Source organism: Sceloporus occidentalis, unplaced genomic scaffold (assembly GCF_023333645.1).
Source record: "Sceloporus occidentalis isolate IW3139 unplaced genomic scaffold, rSceOcc1.0.p SCAF_10, whole genome shotgun sequence".
Classification (NCBI taxonomy): Eukaryota; Metazoa; Chordata; class Lepidosauria; order Squamata; family Phrynosomatidae; genus Sceloporus; species Sceloporus occidentalis.
Window position 1 is genome coordinate 26,784,429 of NW_028316990.1, and position 15,194 is coordinate 26,799,622.

General features: G+C 46.6%; 1 protein-coding gene across 3 annotated transcripts in view; it reads left to right on the plus strand.

Moving 5' to 3' along the window:
* LOC149306253 (serine/threonine-protein kinase SMG1) overlaps positions 1-15,194 on the plus strand; it is a 99,686-nt gene that overhangs the window by 53,095 nt on the left and 31,397 nt on the right. For all 3 annotated transcript variants that reach the window (XM_089540575.1, XM_089540574.1, XM_089540576.1), the window contains 7 exons: positions 6,231-6,351; positions 6,734-6,982; positions 9,787-10,071; positions 10,787-10,931; positions 12,202-12,337; positions 13,075-13,305; positions 13,396-13,573. In XM_089540575.1, coding sequence (XP_089396701.1) covers positions 6,231-6,351; positions 6,734-6,982; positions 9,787-10,071; positions 10,787-10,931; positions 12,202-12,337; positions 13,075-13,305; positions 13,396-13,573 — 1,345 coding nt within the window. The remainder of the gene's footprint in view (positions 1-6,230; positions 6,352-6,733; positions 6,983-9,786; positions 10,072-10,786; positions 10,932-12,201; positions 12,338-13,074; positions 13,306-13,395; positions 13,574-15,194) is intronic.

Genomic DNA, 15,194 nt, shown 5'->3' on the forward strand with positions numbered 1-15,194 from the left:
CGGCTATTGCCTTGGGCAAGGTTCAAGAGGGACGTCCCCGCTCGTCGTCGGTTCCCCCGATCGCGCCACCTGCGTCGTCGTCCCGGGCTAGTGTTTCGAGTGTGGTGTCTGTCCCGGCCGGGACACGATCTCCCGCCACCTCCGATGTGACCCGTGGTCCCCCAAGACCCAGTGTCACCGACGAACCCTCCAAGCGCCCCAGAAGACCCCGGGGACTGAGGGTTCCGAGCCCAAGGATAGATCCAGGAGGAAGCCATCCCCGGAGGGCTTGCGCGCAAAGGAGCGCGTGGAGGCGGAGGTCCGGCTCGCTTCGCCTCCGTCCTCCAAGGTGGCGTCGAAGGCATCCCGACACGCATCCAAGTTGCCCGAGACGGAGGCATCTTCTTCTGGGAAGGCTGCACCAACGGAGAAGGTTAAGCCGGCCAAGGCTCACTCCAAGGCGGCTGCTGTCCTGCACGACCTGCCGGACAACCCCTTCTTCCCCCCCGAAGAACAGGCTGAGACGCCGAGATCTTCCAAGAAGAGGCGTCATAAGGAGGCAGCCGATGCTCCCGCACCCAAGAGGTCCAAGTCCACCAAGGACCATACCGGGTCGGAGCGTCAGCCCAAGGCGAAGGAGCGCGCCCCACCTAAGCAATGCTCCCCTTCTAAGAAGGCCTCGAGGTCAGCCCCCTCGCACCCGGAGACCTCTGCCTCTTCGCACGCGGCCTCCGTGCTGGTCACACCGCTACCGCCGGCACAGGACCCCTCTGCCATCGGTGACGACGCTCCAGCTTCTCCCCAGAGGGAGCCATCCCCTCTCTCCTTCCACTCTGACGTTGAGGAGGTTGAGCCTGGTTCTGACATGGACGAGCCGCAGGAGCCAGACACTGACATGTTCTTCGATACCGAGACCCAAAGGTACTACATGTCAGTCCTGAAGGAGACGGCCTTCAGGGAGTTCACGAGGCTGAACCTGCGCCCGGTGGCTTTCCAGGGAGACAAACCCTCTTCCTCCCATGCAGTGGCTTCGACTTCTATACCCCGTCGCCCGCCGTCAGAGCCCCGTCGCCCGCCTTCAGAGCCAGTGGTCCCTCGGATTCCAGCTCGCTCTCCATCCCGAGCCAAGGTCCCAGACATCCCCGTGTCTTTTGACTCTGACTCCGACCGGGATCCCTTGCAGCCATCGCGGGAACCGTCGGACGAAGACGAGGGCCCATCCGACCCGCCTTCACCTCAGGGGATGCATCATCCGGGCCCTTCATCTCCGACTGATGATGTCCGCTCCTTCAGCGAGCACATCATTAAGATGTGCCAAACCTTGAACATCGAGCTTTCCCCTCCCGAGGAGGAGGCTCGTGATCCTGTGGAGCGCCGAGTCCTCGGTCGAGTCCCTACGCCACCCTGCATCCCTATGTTGCCATCTCTGCAGTCCATTGTCTAGAGGTCATGGGATGCTCCAGCTTCGCTCGCCGCGTCCTCCTGGAAGGTCGAGATGCTGTACCGGATCTCCCCGCCGAGTTGCCCATGGTTGACCGACCACCCCAAGCAAAACTCGGCAATTGTTGAGGGGGCCCAACAGACCTTCGTACCGAAGCAGGCGACTTCCCCGGCGGATCAAGAGGCCAAAAAGATCGATGGCCTCGCTAAAAAGGCCTACTCTTCAGCTGCCCTCATCGTTAAGGCCATAAACTACAACGCCTGTATGGGGGCATACATCCAGGCCTTGATGGAAGGGATCTCGCCCATCGTCCCCGATGTCCCAGACGAGGTCCAACGCCGCCTGGTTGAGATCCGCGATGAGGCCCACTCGATTGAGAGCTGGCTCATCACCGCCTCCACGAATGTCGCCGACTGTGCGGGACGAGCCATGGCAGCATCGATGGCCCTGCGCCAACATGCTTGGCTGAGGGGGTCGAACCTCAATGCCAACGTCAAATCGGCGATCGAGGACATGCCCCTGGATGGTACCGGCCTCTTCCACGCCGACACCGACGAGCGTCTGAACCGCAAGTTCAGAATGAAGGCGGCGGCGAAAAAACACGGGATGTCGTCGACTTCCATCTCACCCTTCAGAAGGAGGCATCGTCCTTGGCCACCGCAAGGTCAGTCCCAGGGTACCTTCCCACAAGACCGGCAGCCTCAGCAGCAGGGCTCCCAGAGGCGCCGCTACCCCTCACAGTCTTCCTCCTCCTCTGGCCGTCGCAACTTCCCGCCTCGGTACCGCAAGTCCCGTCGGCAGGATACCGACCAGGGGAAGAAGAGAGCCTGAAGGGACGCAGCGCGCTTCGTCTCTCCTCCACCCCTCTTCTTTTTGGACATCTTGAAGCCCTTTGTTAACACCTGGGCCTCAATAACATCGGACTTGTAGGTTCTCAACATCGTCCGTAGGGGATATGCCCTCGAGTTTCAAGAGCTCCCTCCGACCGGAGCCTTCATGTCCACCCTCCCCTCGGACACCCTTCTCAAGGTGCGTACTCTGCTTGAAAAGGGGGCAATCTCCCCTTTACCGCCCGAACAATGCTCCAGGGCCTTCTTCTCCAGGTACTTCACGGTACCGAAGGCGGATGGTGGCATCAGGCCCATCCTGGACTTCAGACAACTTAACTTGTTCCTCGAATACCGTCGCTTCCGAATGGTAACCTTGGCCTCCATTCTGCCTCTGCTCCACCAGGGCCTGTGGTTTGCAACTGTCGACCTGAAGGACGCCTACTTCCACATCGGGATCCGGGAGTCCCACCGGAGATTCCTCGCCTTTGCCGTGGGTGCCGCCTCGTACCACTACAACGTGCTCCCCTTTGGCCTTGCCACGGCTCCAAGGGTCTTCACGAAGTGCATGGCACCGGTAGTGGCATACCTCCATCAAAAAGGTTTCATGGTCTTCCCGTATCTGGACGACTGGCTGTTTGCCGCCGAATCGCAGGTAGAGTTGCAGGAAGCAGTCTCATTCGCCTTGCACCTTTTGGACTCTCTCGGACTGGTCATCAATCGAGAGAAATCCCACTTCATGCCGTCCAGACAGGTCAAGTTCATCGGGGCCATCCTCGACTACGAAACATGCTCCGCCTTTCTCCCTCTGGACCGTTTCCAGGCACTGATGACATCGATCAAGCCCTGCATCTCCCACAGAAGGGTGAGAGCCAGAGATGTCCAAGTCGCCCTGGGCCACATGGCATCGACGACGTTTGTCACGCCATGGTCAAGGCTTCGCCTTCGACCTCTGCAGTCCTGGTTCCTCTCGGTCTTCTCCCCGATGGAGGACCCCCCGTCCAAGTGGCTCACGGTACCGACACCGGTAGCGGCTTCCCTGAGATGGTGGTTGGATTGCCGCAACGTGTGCACCGGGATGCCCTTCCATCAACCGCAGCCCCAACTGACTCTGACAACAGATGCTTCCCTAGAGGGATGGGGCGCCCACCTGCTCGACCTGGTCGTCAAGGACAAGTGGTCTGCCCAGGACAAGCTTCTCCACATCAACGCTCTCGAGATGCTGGCAGTGGAAAAGGCGCTGAGGGCATTCGAATCCGCTGTTGCAGGCAAGGTGGTCCTCCTGAGGACGGACAACACCACCATGATGTACTACATCAACAAACAAGGAGGCACCAGATCCAGGACCCTGCTCAACCTCACTCTCCGCATCTGGGACTGGTGCATCCAGCGACAGTTCCTCCTCCAGGCGATTCGTCTTCCCGGAGAGGACCACGAGTTGGCAGATCGCTTCAGCAGATCTCCGTCAGTGTGCCACGAATGGAGGCTCCATCCCGAGACGGTCAGCGACCTCTTCGACCGGTGGGGAACTCCCCGGATCGACCTCTTCGCGACCAGATGGAACAGCCACTGTCCCCAGTTCTGCTCCAGGAAGCGAATGGATGGATCCCTCGGAGACGCCTTCGCCTTCCTTTGGACGGGAGAGCTCCTCTATGCCTTCCCTCCGTTCCCTCTCATCATCAGGGTGGTGTCCAAGATGACAACGGACCGTCCGCATGCGATCCTGATCACCCCGTGGTGGCCGAGACAGCCTTGGTTCACATCCCTCCTCCATCTCTCCAGGAGATGCTTCCTCCGCCTCGATCCCCGCCCGGACCTGCTGTCGATCCAGGACGGACGGATTCTCCACCCGGACATCAAGAGCCTACCGCTGGTGGCCTGGAGGATACAGCCCTAACCGCCTTGCCGGAGGCGGTGAGGACGGTGATCCTGGCTGCGAGGAAACCTTCCACCCAGCGGTCCTACGTCCTGAAATGGAGGAGGTTTAGCCTCTTCCTTGATCGAAAGGGCTTGTCTCCTGCTCAAGTGTCCACTCCAGTCGTTCTGGAGTTTTTGATGGCGCTTTTGGATGAGGGGTTGTGCCTCGCATCCATCAAGTGCTAGTTGTCTGCCATTTGTGCTAAGTACCAATTCAGGGGGAGGGCTTCCTTTTTCAGGGATCCCTTGGTGAAAGGGTTCCTTAAGGGATGTGCCAACTTGCATCCTCCTGTGTCGGTACCAGCGCCGTCTTGGAGCTTGGAGGCAGTACTGTCCGCACTCCAATCCAAGCCCTTTGAACCGATGGCCACAGCGGACTTGAGACTTTTGACTTGGAAAACCGCCTTTCTTGTGGCCATCACCTCTGCCCGCCGTGCGGGCGAACTCTGTGCCTTGCGGAGGGACCAGCCCTTCCTGAGGTTTCACAAGGACAAGGTGGTCCTTCGGACAGACATTACTTTCTTGCCTAAGGTTGTGTCTGCTTTCCACATGTGTCAGGACATTGTGTTGCCTACTCTCGCTTCCAATCTGACTTCGGATGCAGAGCGAAGCCTGCACTCTCTTGATGTCAGGAGAGCGCTGGCGTTTTACCTGGACAGAACTGCTGCCTCCAGTCGGTCCGAGAGACTTTTCCAATGCTACTCGGAGCCGAAGAAGGGGTTGCCTGTCTCTGCGCAGAGGTTTTCCAAATGGGTGGCCGGTACCATCCACCTCTGCTATGAACTGTTGGGCAAACCTCTAACTGGCAGGGTTCGGTCCCACTCCACAAGGGCAATGTCAGCATCCTCTGCATTCCTGTCGGGGATTCCCTTGGAGGATGTCTGCAAGGCTGCTGTCTGGTCCCAACCTCTGACTTTTATTAAGCATTATAGGTTGGACACCAGAGCCATCCGAGACGCAGCTTTCGGGAGGGCTGTGTTGGTTTCAGGGTTGCATTGATTGCACTACTGATGGTTTGTTTTTCAGCATTTATGTACTTAATGCCTCTCACTGTTTTACATTCTGTTGAATGTTGTTTGCACAATTCGATGGGACTGGTCTTGCACGACCCTTGCTCCCTTCTCAGGTTTACCAAGGTTATTGCTATGTTTGGTTTGTGCATGAACAAAAAGACTGACTCTTTTATGGTTCAAGGTGTTTATTGTTGCAATAAATATACCTTTGGTTTACCATAACTTGGTTTCAGGACACTCCCTCCGCCGCATACCTAAGCTTGTCAGTCTAAACCCATTTGTATGATTCGCAGAGACCACGAAGAAGAAGGACAGGTTGCTTACCTGTAACAGTATTTCTTCGAATGGTCATCTGCGAATACATACAAATCCCACCCGTCCATCCCCTCAGTGTCCTGCTCTTATTGGCTCTTCCATCGCCTGCTTGGCGGAAAAATTGCGTTACTGGGGAAAGAGCGGGAAGGCAGGGGCCTTACAACGGGTGGGCGGAGTTACTGCCAAAAAGTTTCTATATGTTGCAAAGTAAACTTTGCCCAGTGATTCCAGTAGGTTCCGAGCAGCACTGCGCAGGCGCAGTAAAACCCATTTGTATGTATTCGCAGATGACCACTCGAAGAAATACTGTTACAGGTAAGCAACCTGTCCTTATCTGGTACAAGGCTCCATCCATTGTCTTGTGATGGGACTTTCACTTGGTGACTTATTCTTCTCCCTGTTGTACTCCCACGTCCTCCAAATTGTTTTTAGATAGTCTTCTAGTAAGGTACTCAGAGATGGCTGCAAGGAGAGTAGGAAAAAAAATATTTTTTTTCATTTTCCATTTGAACAGACACCATTGGTTACATCTGTAAGCTTTCCATAAAATTATTGCATATTGTAATGCCTCTTTTTTGTCAGTTTGCCCCTTTTTTGCCAGTGCAGCTCAGTATCTATAGCGAAACATATGGATCTGCTAATTACGGTAACATTTTACATTCAAAAATATGGACTCAAGGCAGAGCTTCTTAGACAGCTTAGAGACCTAGCAAGCACTCATCATTTGTGTTTTTACAGGATTGTCTCATTCCTCTCTTCAGTGAAGCACTGCGTTCATGCAAGCAGCATGATGTAAGACCATGGATGCATGCTCTAAGATATACCACATATCAGAATCAATTGCTGGAGAAACTTAAAGGTAATATATGTTAAAGTGAATTACCTGTATCCATTACAGGTTTAATGGATAATCAGCTTTAGATTTCTGTTTCTTGTTCATCCATATAATATGATTTCTTAACTTTTCTGTTTTTAATCACTTGTTTGTAAGCTAATTTTCCACAGACTAGTAAAATAAAACAAAACTCAGTCTTGATTTAGATTTTACTTCTTCCAATTAGAATGGAAAAGCAGATTCCATCAGTTCCAGATATTTTAGATTTAAGGAGGCGTTTTCACATTGGCATAAAGGAATAGTATATATAAATTGAGTCCAAAGCAATCTGTGTAGAATATACATGGTTTGTCAAAAGTGAATGCTTTTTGTTTGATTGAATATTTCTCACTCTGTGTACTTTCAGAGCAAAGTATTCCAGTTAGAAGCCATTTAATGGAATTGGGACTTACTGCTGCAAAATTTGCTAGAAAACGCGGGAACATTGCACTGGCTACACGGCTCCTCGCACAGTGCAGTGAAATTCAGCTTGGAAAAACCACAACAGCCCAAGATTTAGTCCATCATTTTAAGAAAGTGTCAACACCTGTTCAGATGGATGAAAAATGGGGTCCTGAGCTAGAAATTGAAAAAACAAAATTGTTATATACAGCAGGTAAGTGCCATTTATTTCACTAAAATCTCCTTTACCTTTAGTCATGTCATCTTAATGCCATTTTTAGATCAAAAAAATGGAACCTGCTTCTTTAAAAGTCTGTGTATCTGCTAATGTGTTATATGCAGCTTCAAAACATGTCTTTCTAATGCAATTTCTTTAGATTAAAAGGATGGAACCTGCCTTTGGTCTGTGTACCTGCTAGTTTTTTATATGGAGCTTCAGAACAGAATGAAAATTAAAAATTTAAGCCTGAATAAGCTGAGAAGATTGTGTACCGGGTATCTCTAGAGCAGTGATGGTGAACCTTTTCGAGGCCGAGTGCCCAAACTGCAACCCAAAACCCACTTATTTATTGCCAAGTGCCATGTCCCTCTGGCTTTCTAGTAACAAACTCTGTGCTGGGGCAATGATGGCACATGTGCCCACAGAGAGGGCTCCGAGTGCCACCCCTGGCACGCGTGCCATAGGTTTGCCATCACTGCTCTAGAGCCTCTCCCTATACCATGTTACAATCCAGGTTTCTAAAATCTCTGCAGTTGGTAATAATAATAATAATAATAATAAGAATAATAATAATAGGTTTGGTAATAGCTGGGAACAAAAATAAGAATTATTTGAGAAAAAAGTTGAAATCTGTTTGTTCTTATGGGACTAGTAATGCAGTTTTTGGGCTTAGTAACTCAGACACAATATAAATAAAAGCATAAAAACATTTATTATTAAAATATAATTAAACTATAAGTAACATTTTAAAAAATCATAACTACAAAAATAAAAATTAAAGAAGTTAAAAACAATATAGCATACTATCAAAGCACTTTCTTTTAAAATAGTTTCCGAGATCCTGTCAAATCTTTTTTAAAAGCCTTTGCCTACTTTTGTGGGGATAGAAATGTGGAGGTCACTCTGCTCTGAGAAGAGAGTTCCAGAGCCTACAGTAGGAGCAACTCACTGAGAAAGCTCTTTCTTGCATTCCTATTATGCATGTATGTGAAGGTAATGGGAATGAAATAAAGATCTCTCCTGAAGATGTCAGGGGTTAGATAGGCTCATGTGGGAGAATACAGTCCTTAAGATAGCCTTGACATGATCTATATAGGGGTGAACCTGGAAACAGGCTGATAGCCAATGGAATTGCTGTAAGAAGGGAGACGTATCCATCCAACAATCAGCCCTAGTTAACAGTATGGCTGTGGCTCTTTGGACCCACTAAAGTTTCCAAACACTCACATGGTAGTCCAAAAAGAATGTGACTAAAGCATTTGTCTCTGTGACAAGAGCTGCTACTTTGATGTGCAGTTAGTTTTCTAGTTTTAACCGTGCAGATACATTCCCAGATGCTACAGAAACTTAGCCATTCTCAATTCAGGAGCACCCCAGACTGAAAACGCATTTCTTCAGGGGAAATGTAGTCCCATCCACAGGTGACAGTTTTCCTATTTAGTTGCCTGTTGTTTGCTTGACCAGGACTATTTCTGTCTTATTTTGGACTAAGCTTCAGTTTTTTCAGTCTGACACAGTTACTGATGCCAAACATTGGTTTAGAACCTGAATAGCTTATTGAGAATTTACTCAAAAGGAGTTTGAGTTGGGTGTCATCAGCATACTGGTCAAATGCATCAAATGAAAGCCAATTTTTGGTATACCTTCTATTTCAAAAGGCTTTTCCTAGGTCTAAAATGCCTCAGGAGAGGACATGGTAAACCCTCCTCCCGCTTTCAAGTGGATTGTGGGGAGTTATTGGGGTGGCTGGGTTCTGAAACTGGATGAATGTTTCAAGCTAATCCATCTTATCTGAGAGCCCCTGAAGTTGGAATGCTACCATATGGTTTAATATCCTCCACAGAAATGATATATTGGACACTATCTGGATCAATCAGCCTCTGTGATGAAACATCTCCATCAGCTCCCCATCTCTCCAGAGGTTCATGTACTAGTGAATTTAAATCCCACTCGCTAGTGATCAGTTTATGACAATGGAGCTATAGAATATCCTTCCACTCCAAGATAACCATCATCCCAGTAAGCACGGAAAACAAGGCCCCGAGTGTGCCATGCAGTATGAATGGGCCAGAAACCATTAATATGAGCCACTTACAACAAGGCATCCTCATTGTGAATGTTGATGTCTCAAAGCAAAACAAGCTGCTTCATAGACAATTCCAGCTAGTTCAGGATGGAGAAAGTTGAGCAACAGGGTGTGTAACCAGTAGAATTCCTATACTTTCCAGGCTACCCACCTTCAAATACACGTTCTCAAATCCTAGAAACTGTGAGATAGGGCACCTAATGAGTGAGATAGATCATAGATCACTACAATCTTGCCTTCCTACCCTCCAGGTCTTGTCTGTAGCTATGCTTGTGAGCAAAACTGAGAAAGTTTATCCCTGGCCCAATGCTTCATCTAGCCAATTGTGATAAAAGCCAGGTCTGCATGCTCATCTGAAAACATCCCCTGGATAGCTACTGTTTTCTCATTTGTTGACGCAGCATTCAGCAGCAGCATTTTCAGCAGTGGGTCTGTCACCAGTGCTGTCAGCGCTGGGGGACAGTTTAAGACCAAGTAGCAAAATAGCCAGCAAAATGGCAGCCAGCAGCAGACACTTCCTTTCTTTGCCTTTTGGATAATATTATCTATGGTTCTACCTGTCTCCACAGGATGCTGCCGGTAAACTTTTGCTCAGTATACAGTAGAAATTGTTTTAAAAGATTTTTTTCTCTCTCTGAAACATGCTGAAATAAAACACAAGCGTTAAATAAAAAACTAATTACACTACTAAAATGGTAACTTTCCCTTTCAGGCCAGTCAACCCATGCATTGGAAATGCTGAGCTCATGTGCCATATGCTTCTGCAAATCTGCCAAAGCTGAATATGCTGTAGCTAAGTCTATTCTTACGTTAGCCAAATGGATTCAAGCTGAATGGAAAGAGATTTCAGGACAGCTGAAGCAAGTATTCAGAGCACGGCAGCAACAAAATCTTGCTGGTCTTTCGACATTATCTAAAAACATCTATAGTTTGATTGACTTGCCATCTGTTAATACCATTGAAGAGGACTATCCCAGAATTGAAAGTGAATCCACAGGTATTGGGGGGGGGGGGGTCCCATGCTGATTTTGTGTTTGTTTACATATATATTTGACATGGTAGCTCTAAAAATCTGAGTAACAAGCAGTATTAATACCGTACAGAAGCTTAATATTGGAGAACTACATTACTGAACCAGAGAGATCATTCCAAATGTAATCATATTTCCACTACACATGTTACAGTTCATAGTGCTTAAGATAAATTGAGCTAACAAGTCCAATTGATATCAGTGAGTTTACTGTATGAAGTCTTGTGTCAATCCAATATGTTTAAATGGAGGAGATTGACTTCAGGGTCATTTCTGAGACAATAAATATTGCCTGTAAAAAGGGACTAGACTTCACCATTGAGTGACCACTCATGCTCTGCTCTATAGCAGAAACACTGCAAGAAGAAAGGCATGTAAAAATCTAGTCAGTTAGGCTTATTCTAAGTACAGTGGGCCCTTGGTATCCGCTGGAGTGTGGTTCCAGGATTCCCCAGTGGATACCAAAATCCATGGATCATCAAGTCCCATTAAATACTATGGATAATAAAATGGTGTAGCATATATAAAGTGGCAAAATCAAGGTTTGGTTTTTAGAATTTATGTATTTTTTGAGTATTTTCAAACCACAGATGCTTGAATCCATGAATAAGGAGAACCAACTATATCTTCATAGCAATTACCTTTTTAATATAACCACTCCATATTTTATTCATCATTCTAGTAAACATTGGTGTTGGAGAACCTGACTTCATTTTGGGACAGCTCTACCGCCTGTCTTCAGCCCAAGCTCCTGAAGTAGCTAAATCATGGGCTGCACTTGCTAGCTGGGCTTACAGGTGGGGCCGAAAAGTAGTTGATAATGCCAGGTAAATCTTATTCTTGAAAACCAAATGAATTCCAAATATGTTTCAAGAGAATAACTTCAAACAGGTGTCTTTCAGATTGAATCACTATGTCGCTTTCCTATTAACCTTTGAACTTGTCTTGAGAAAGCCATATTTGTTCACTAATGTCTTTGGAGAGCAATACAGCAAGAAAATTAGTGAGTTTGTCTTCATGAGCCAAGAGGAGAAGAGTGCCCCAACGATTCCTTTTACTCTCAGCTCAGGCAGTATAAATATGCATGACTATAGTGGTTGAGAGAACAAGGCACCGTCATCTTCATCCTGTTGGCTGATAAATCAGAATTCCTCAGATGAAAATGATAAGATCTCTTTAAAAATGGTTCTGACCCAGTGTATGTCTTTCTACATGAAACAGAGTTTATTTACCCAAATACTATATTTTTCTCTATCCTAATATATCAGGATGTTGAAAAATTTGTTAAACAGGTCAAACATAAAATCAGTTGAAAGCATGAAAGGGCTTATAAAGTTGTTTAAGAATCAGAACTTGATTATTAAGCCAAGAAATAAGGGACAAAAGACAGAATAGGTATTTTATGACAAGCTGATTTGGCAAGTGAAAGGATTTCTATAGGGTTGTCATCTGACTCTTGAAATAATACTCAGTATTCATGGTATCTGGTCTGGACCCCCTCATGGATACTAAAATCTGTGGATGCTCAAGTCCCGTCCCCAATGATGGTGGGGCCACACGGCCGTGGCCCCATTGGGGACAATGGGACTTCACCAGCCTTCACATGGGGATGTCTTCTTTCCTCCTTCACCTGCGACAGATGTTTGGCAGGGGGCCACCACTGTTTCCTCCTCCTTCTTTTCTTCTCTCCTCACCAGTGGCAGGTGGGCTGCTGGAGGCATGGGGCCACTGCTGCCATTTCCACCTCTTCCTTCCCCTCCTCTTCCTCCCTCCCGGCTCTCGGGGGGTGGGCAGGTGGCTGGCGGTATGGGACCATTGCTGCCACCGCTGCTTCCTCCTCCTCCTCCTCATCTTCCTCTGCCACTGGTGCTACCTCGACACAGGCTTGCCGCAGACAGCAAGTCTGTGGATACCGAGACTGGACTGTATATCGGACAGTTTGTAACTTTTAGTCTGTCACACTTTGAGAAGCAATAATTGGTATTATTATTATTATTATTATTATTATTATTATTATTTGCAGAAAAGATCATTTTACTTAATGTAGCAAGTAATTTGAATACTAAATTGTAAGGAGATAAAATATGTGTTTTACAGTCAGGGAGGTGTTCGCCTGCTGCCAAGGGAGAAAGCTGAAGTTCATAGCCTGCTTCCAGAAAATATTACAGAAGAAGACAGAGAGAAAATCTATGGAATTCTGGGGCAAGCAGTGTGTCGGCCAGCTGGGATTCAGGTTAGTATAAACAATTCAGATTATTTGCTGATGAGCTTGTAGAAATTGCTGGGTAGGTTAAAAAAGGTTGACTGTTCAGAAATTAAAAAAAAAAGATGTTGAAGAAGTAAATTCCTTGGTGGAGAGGAGAGTATGATATAAGCTAAAAGAAGAAAATGGAAAAGAATTCCAAGATATAGCCATGTTCGTCTGTGGGAATCAGTATGGAGAGAAATGTTGTAGTACCTTTGAGATTAACTGAAAGAAAGAAGTTGGCAACGTGAATTTTCGTAGACTTCAGTCTACTTCCTCAGATCCAGAGGAATGGGGAGAAGAGCAGAAGCAGGATGTATTCATTGCTTGTTTTACATATTAAAAAAAACCCTCCCTGAAATCTTTGCACCCTCTTTCATATATAAACGCTTTTAAGAAAACAAGTCAGAAATCAGGGAACACAAGGGGACAAAGTGGTGCCCTATGAGCAGAAACTGATAGAGAGGTAAGGTTAAAGTTCACATTAATCTGAAATAGATGATAGCTGCACTCTTCTTGTTGATGGTATATACTTGTTGATGGTGTACAGTGAAGCTAAACATTTGGTCATATCTTCTATTATATGTACTTGCATTGTCATTTTGATTATTTGTATCATGTTTTTTAAGTTTTAGCCATCAGTAATCAGTATCAGTATCCTTGGAAATAAAATATATGGTAGGCAAGAAATAATAAGTGTCTGTTTATTTTTGATTTGTATTTAGGATGAAGACATAACCCTTCAAATTGCTGAAAACGATGATAATGAGGAAGATGATATGGTTGATGTCATCTTGCGTCAGTTGTTGACAAGCTGCCCCTGGCTTTCAGACCTTGATGAAAATTCAACTGAGGGCCTAATCAAAGTTTGGAGAAAAGTTGTAGACAGAATCTTCAGTCTTTATAAACTCTCATGCAGTGCCTATTTTACCTTCCTTAAGTTGAATGCTGGTCAGGTATGATGAATGTTTTGACTCCTATTGTTTTTGTTGCATTTTAAATCTAGGAGAAAAGCCATGCAGAATTGTTCTTTTTTTAATGTGCAGGTTCCTCTGGATGAAGATGATCCCAGGCTGCATCTAAGAAACATTTCAGAACAGAGCACTGATGATGTAATTGTGATGGCAACATTGAGGTTATTGAGGCTGCTGGTGAAACACGCTGGAGAACTTAGACAGTATTTAGAACACGGATTAGAAACCACTCCTACTGCTCCATGGCGAGGTATGAAAATCTTTAGCAGTTTAGAATTATGTGGTGGTGTCAGGTTTATCTAATATGTAAACATTTCCCCTAGATAATAAACAGCTCCTGGAGTTCCACAGGGCAGTTTTACTGAAAGTTTTAAAAAGTAGAATGTATTAGCACTGCGTCCCTGCGTGTATTGAAATCAACTTTTCTAAAGTCTAAAATGTATATCTGATTATGGCTGACTTCTCCTTTCCACTGTATAACAAACTCCAGGAGAACATGGTCACTCCCACCTAAGGATCCCACCACTTGCACTCCATTAACCAGGTCATCCCTGCTGGTTAGGATCAGATCTACAATGGCTGATCCCTTTGTTAGCTCTTCCACCTTTTGGACAATGAAATTTTCTTCCAGGCAAGTGAGGAATTTGCTAGACCTTGAGGTTTTGGATGAGTTTGCTCTCCAACTAATATCAGGATGGTTGAAATCTCTCATCACTGCTACATCTCCTCTATCTGAGTGATCATTTGTTCTAGCATCCTCCAATTCCTCCATCTGACTTGGGGGTCTGTAGTCGACTCCCACAATAACATATTCTTTGTTTCCCTCCCCTTTAATTTATATCTAGATGCTCTCCACCTGGCTTCCAGGATTTAAGTCCTGGATCTTGTCATAGGTGTAAACATCCCTGACATATAATGCCACTCCTTCTTTCCTGTTTGGCCTATTTCTCTTTAAAAGGTTATGCCCGTCTATTACTATAGTCCTCCCTCCGTTCTCGCTGTCTTTACATGATACTACTCCAAAAACAGACTGCTGCCATTGCTTCATTGTCGGCAGGAGCCCCCTGCAAGAGTCTGCTTCGTGTGCCACTGCTTCTGCTGAGCTGATAATGGGTTGTCTCACCATGTGCTCAATGAGGGAGCCATTATACCTCCTTGCCGATTGTAGGGGCATCCTGTTCTGACTTCACAAAAGTGACAGTGTGCTGGGCAGACTGTCACAGCAAGCAAAGAAGTAGTGGTGGCAGGGTTGAAGCAGCATCAGACCAGCTAGCCTGTGTGTACAATACACAGTATCGGACTGGATCAGAATGGTCATATGATTGCCATTTTAGCCAGTCTGGAGCCATAATACTTTGGACTGGCCTTGGATTAAGCGGCCAGTATAGATATGCCCTAGGTAAGCACAAACCAGGTCAGTGCCCTTATCTGTGGGCATGTTCTGAATGGCTGTTATTTACCTGCTCACTGACTTTGCTTGTAAGAGCCATATTTTCAACCTGGGGATGATTATCAACACTATATATGCTATTTGAATTGGGGGACAGTTTGGGAGCAACCAACACCCCGTTGCACTCTTTCTGTCATATCACTATAGTTTTCACCCTATTACTGATCTCCTCCTGTCACACACACACACACACATATATATATAATATTTTGTTCATGGGTAGAAGTGCAATCCGCATTCTGTTTGGTTATGCACCATTCTCTAGGTTGTCAAGAGCAGCTTTTTAGTTCTGCATCGCAGAATGTTAGGTAGGAAAGCCCATTACTTGAACAGAATTCTGCTGTCAGTTGTCAGGGTTCAGTTTAGCTGTTGAAGAATATGAAAATAGTTTCATGTTACATGGGATTGTCCGAGATAACAA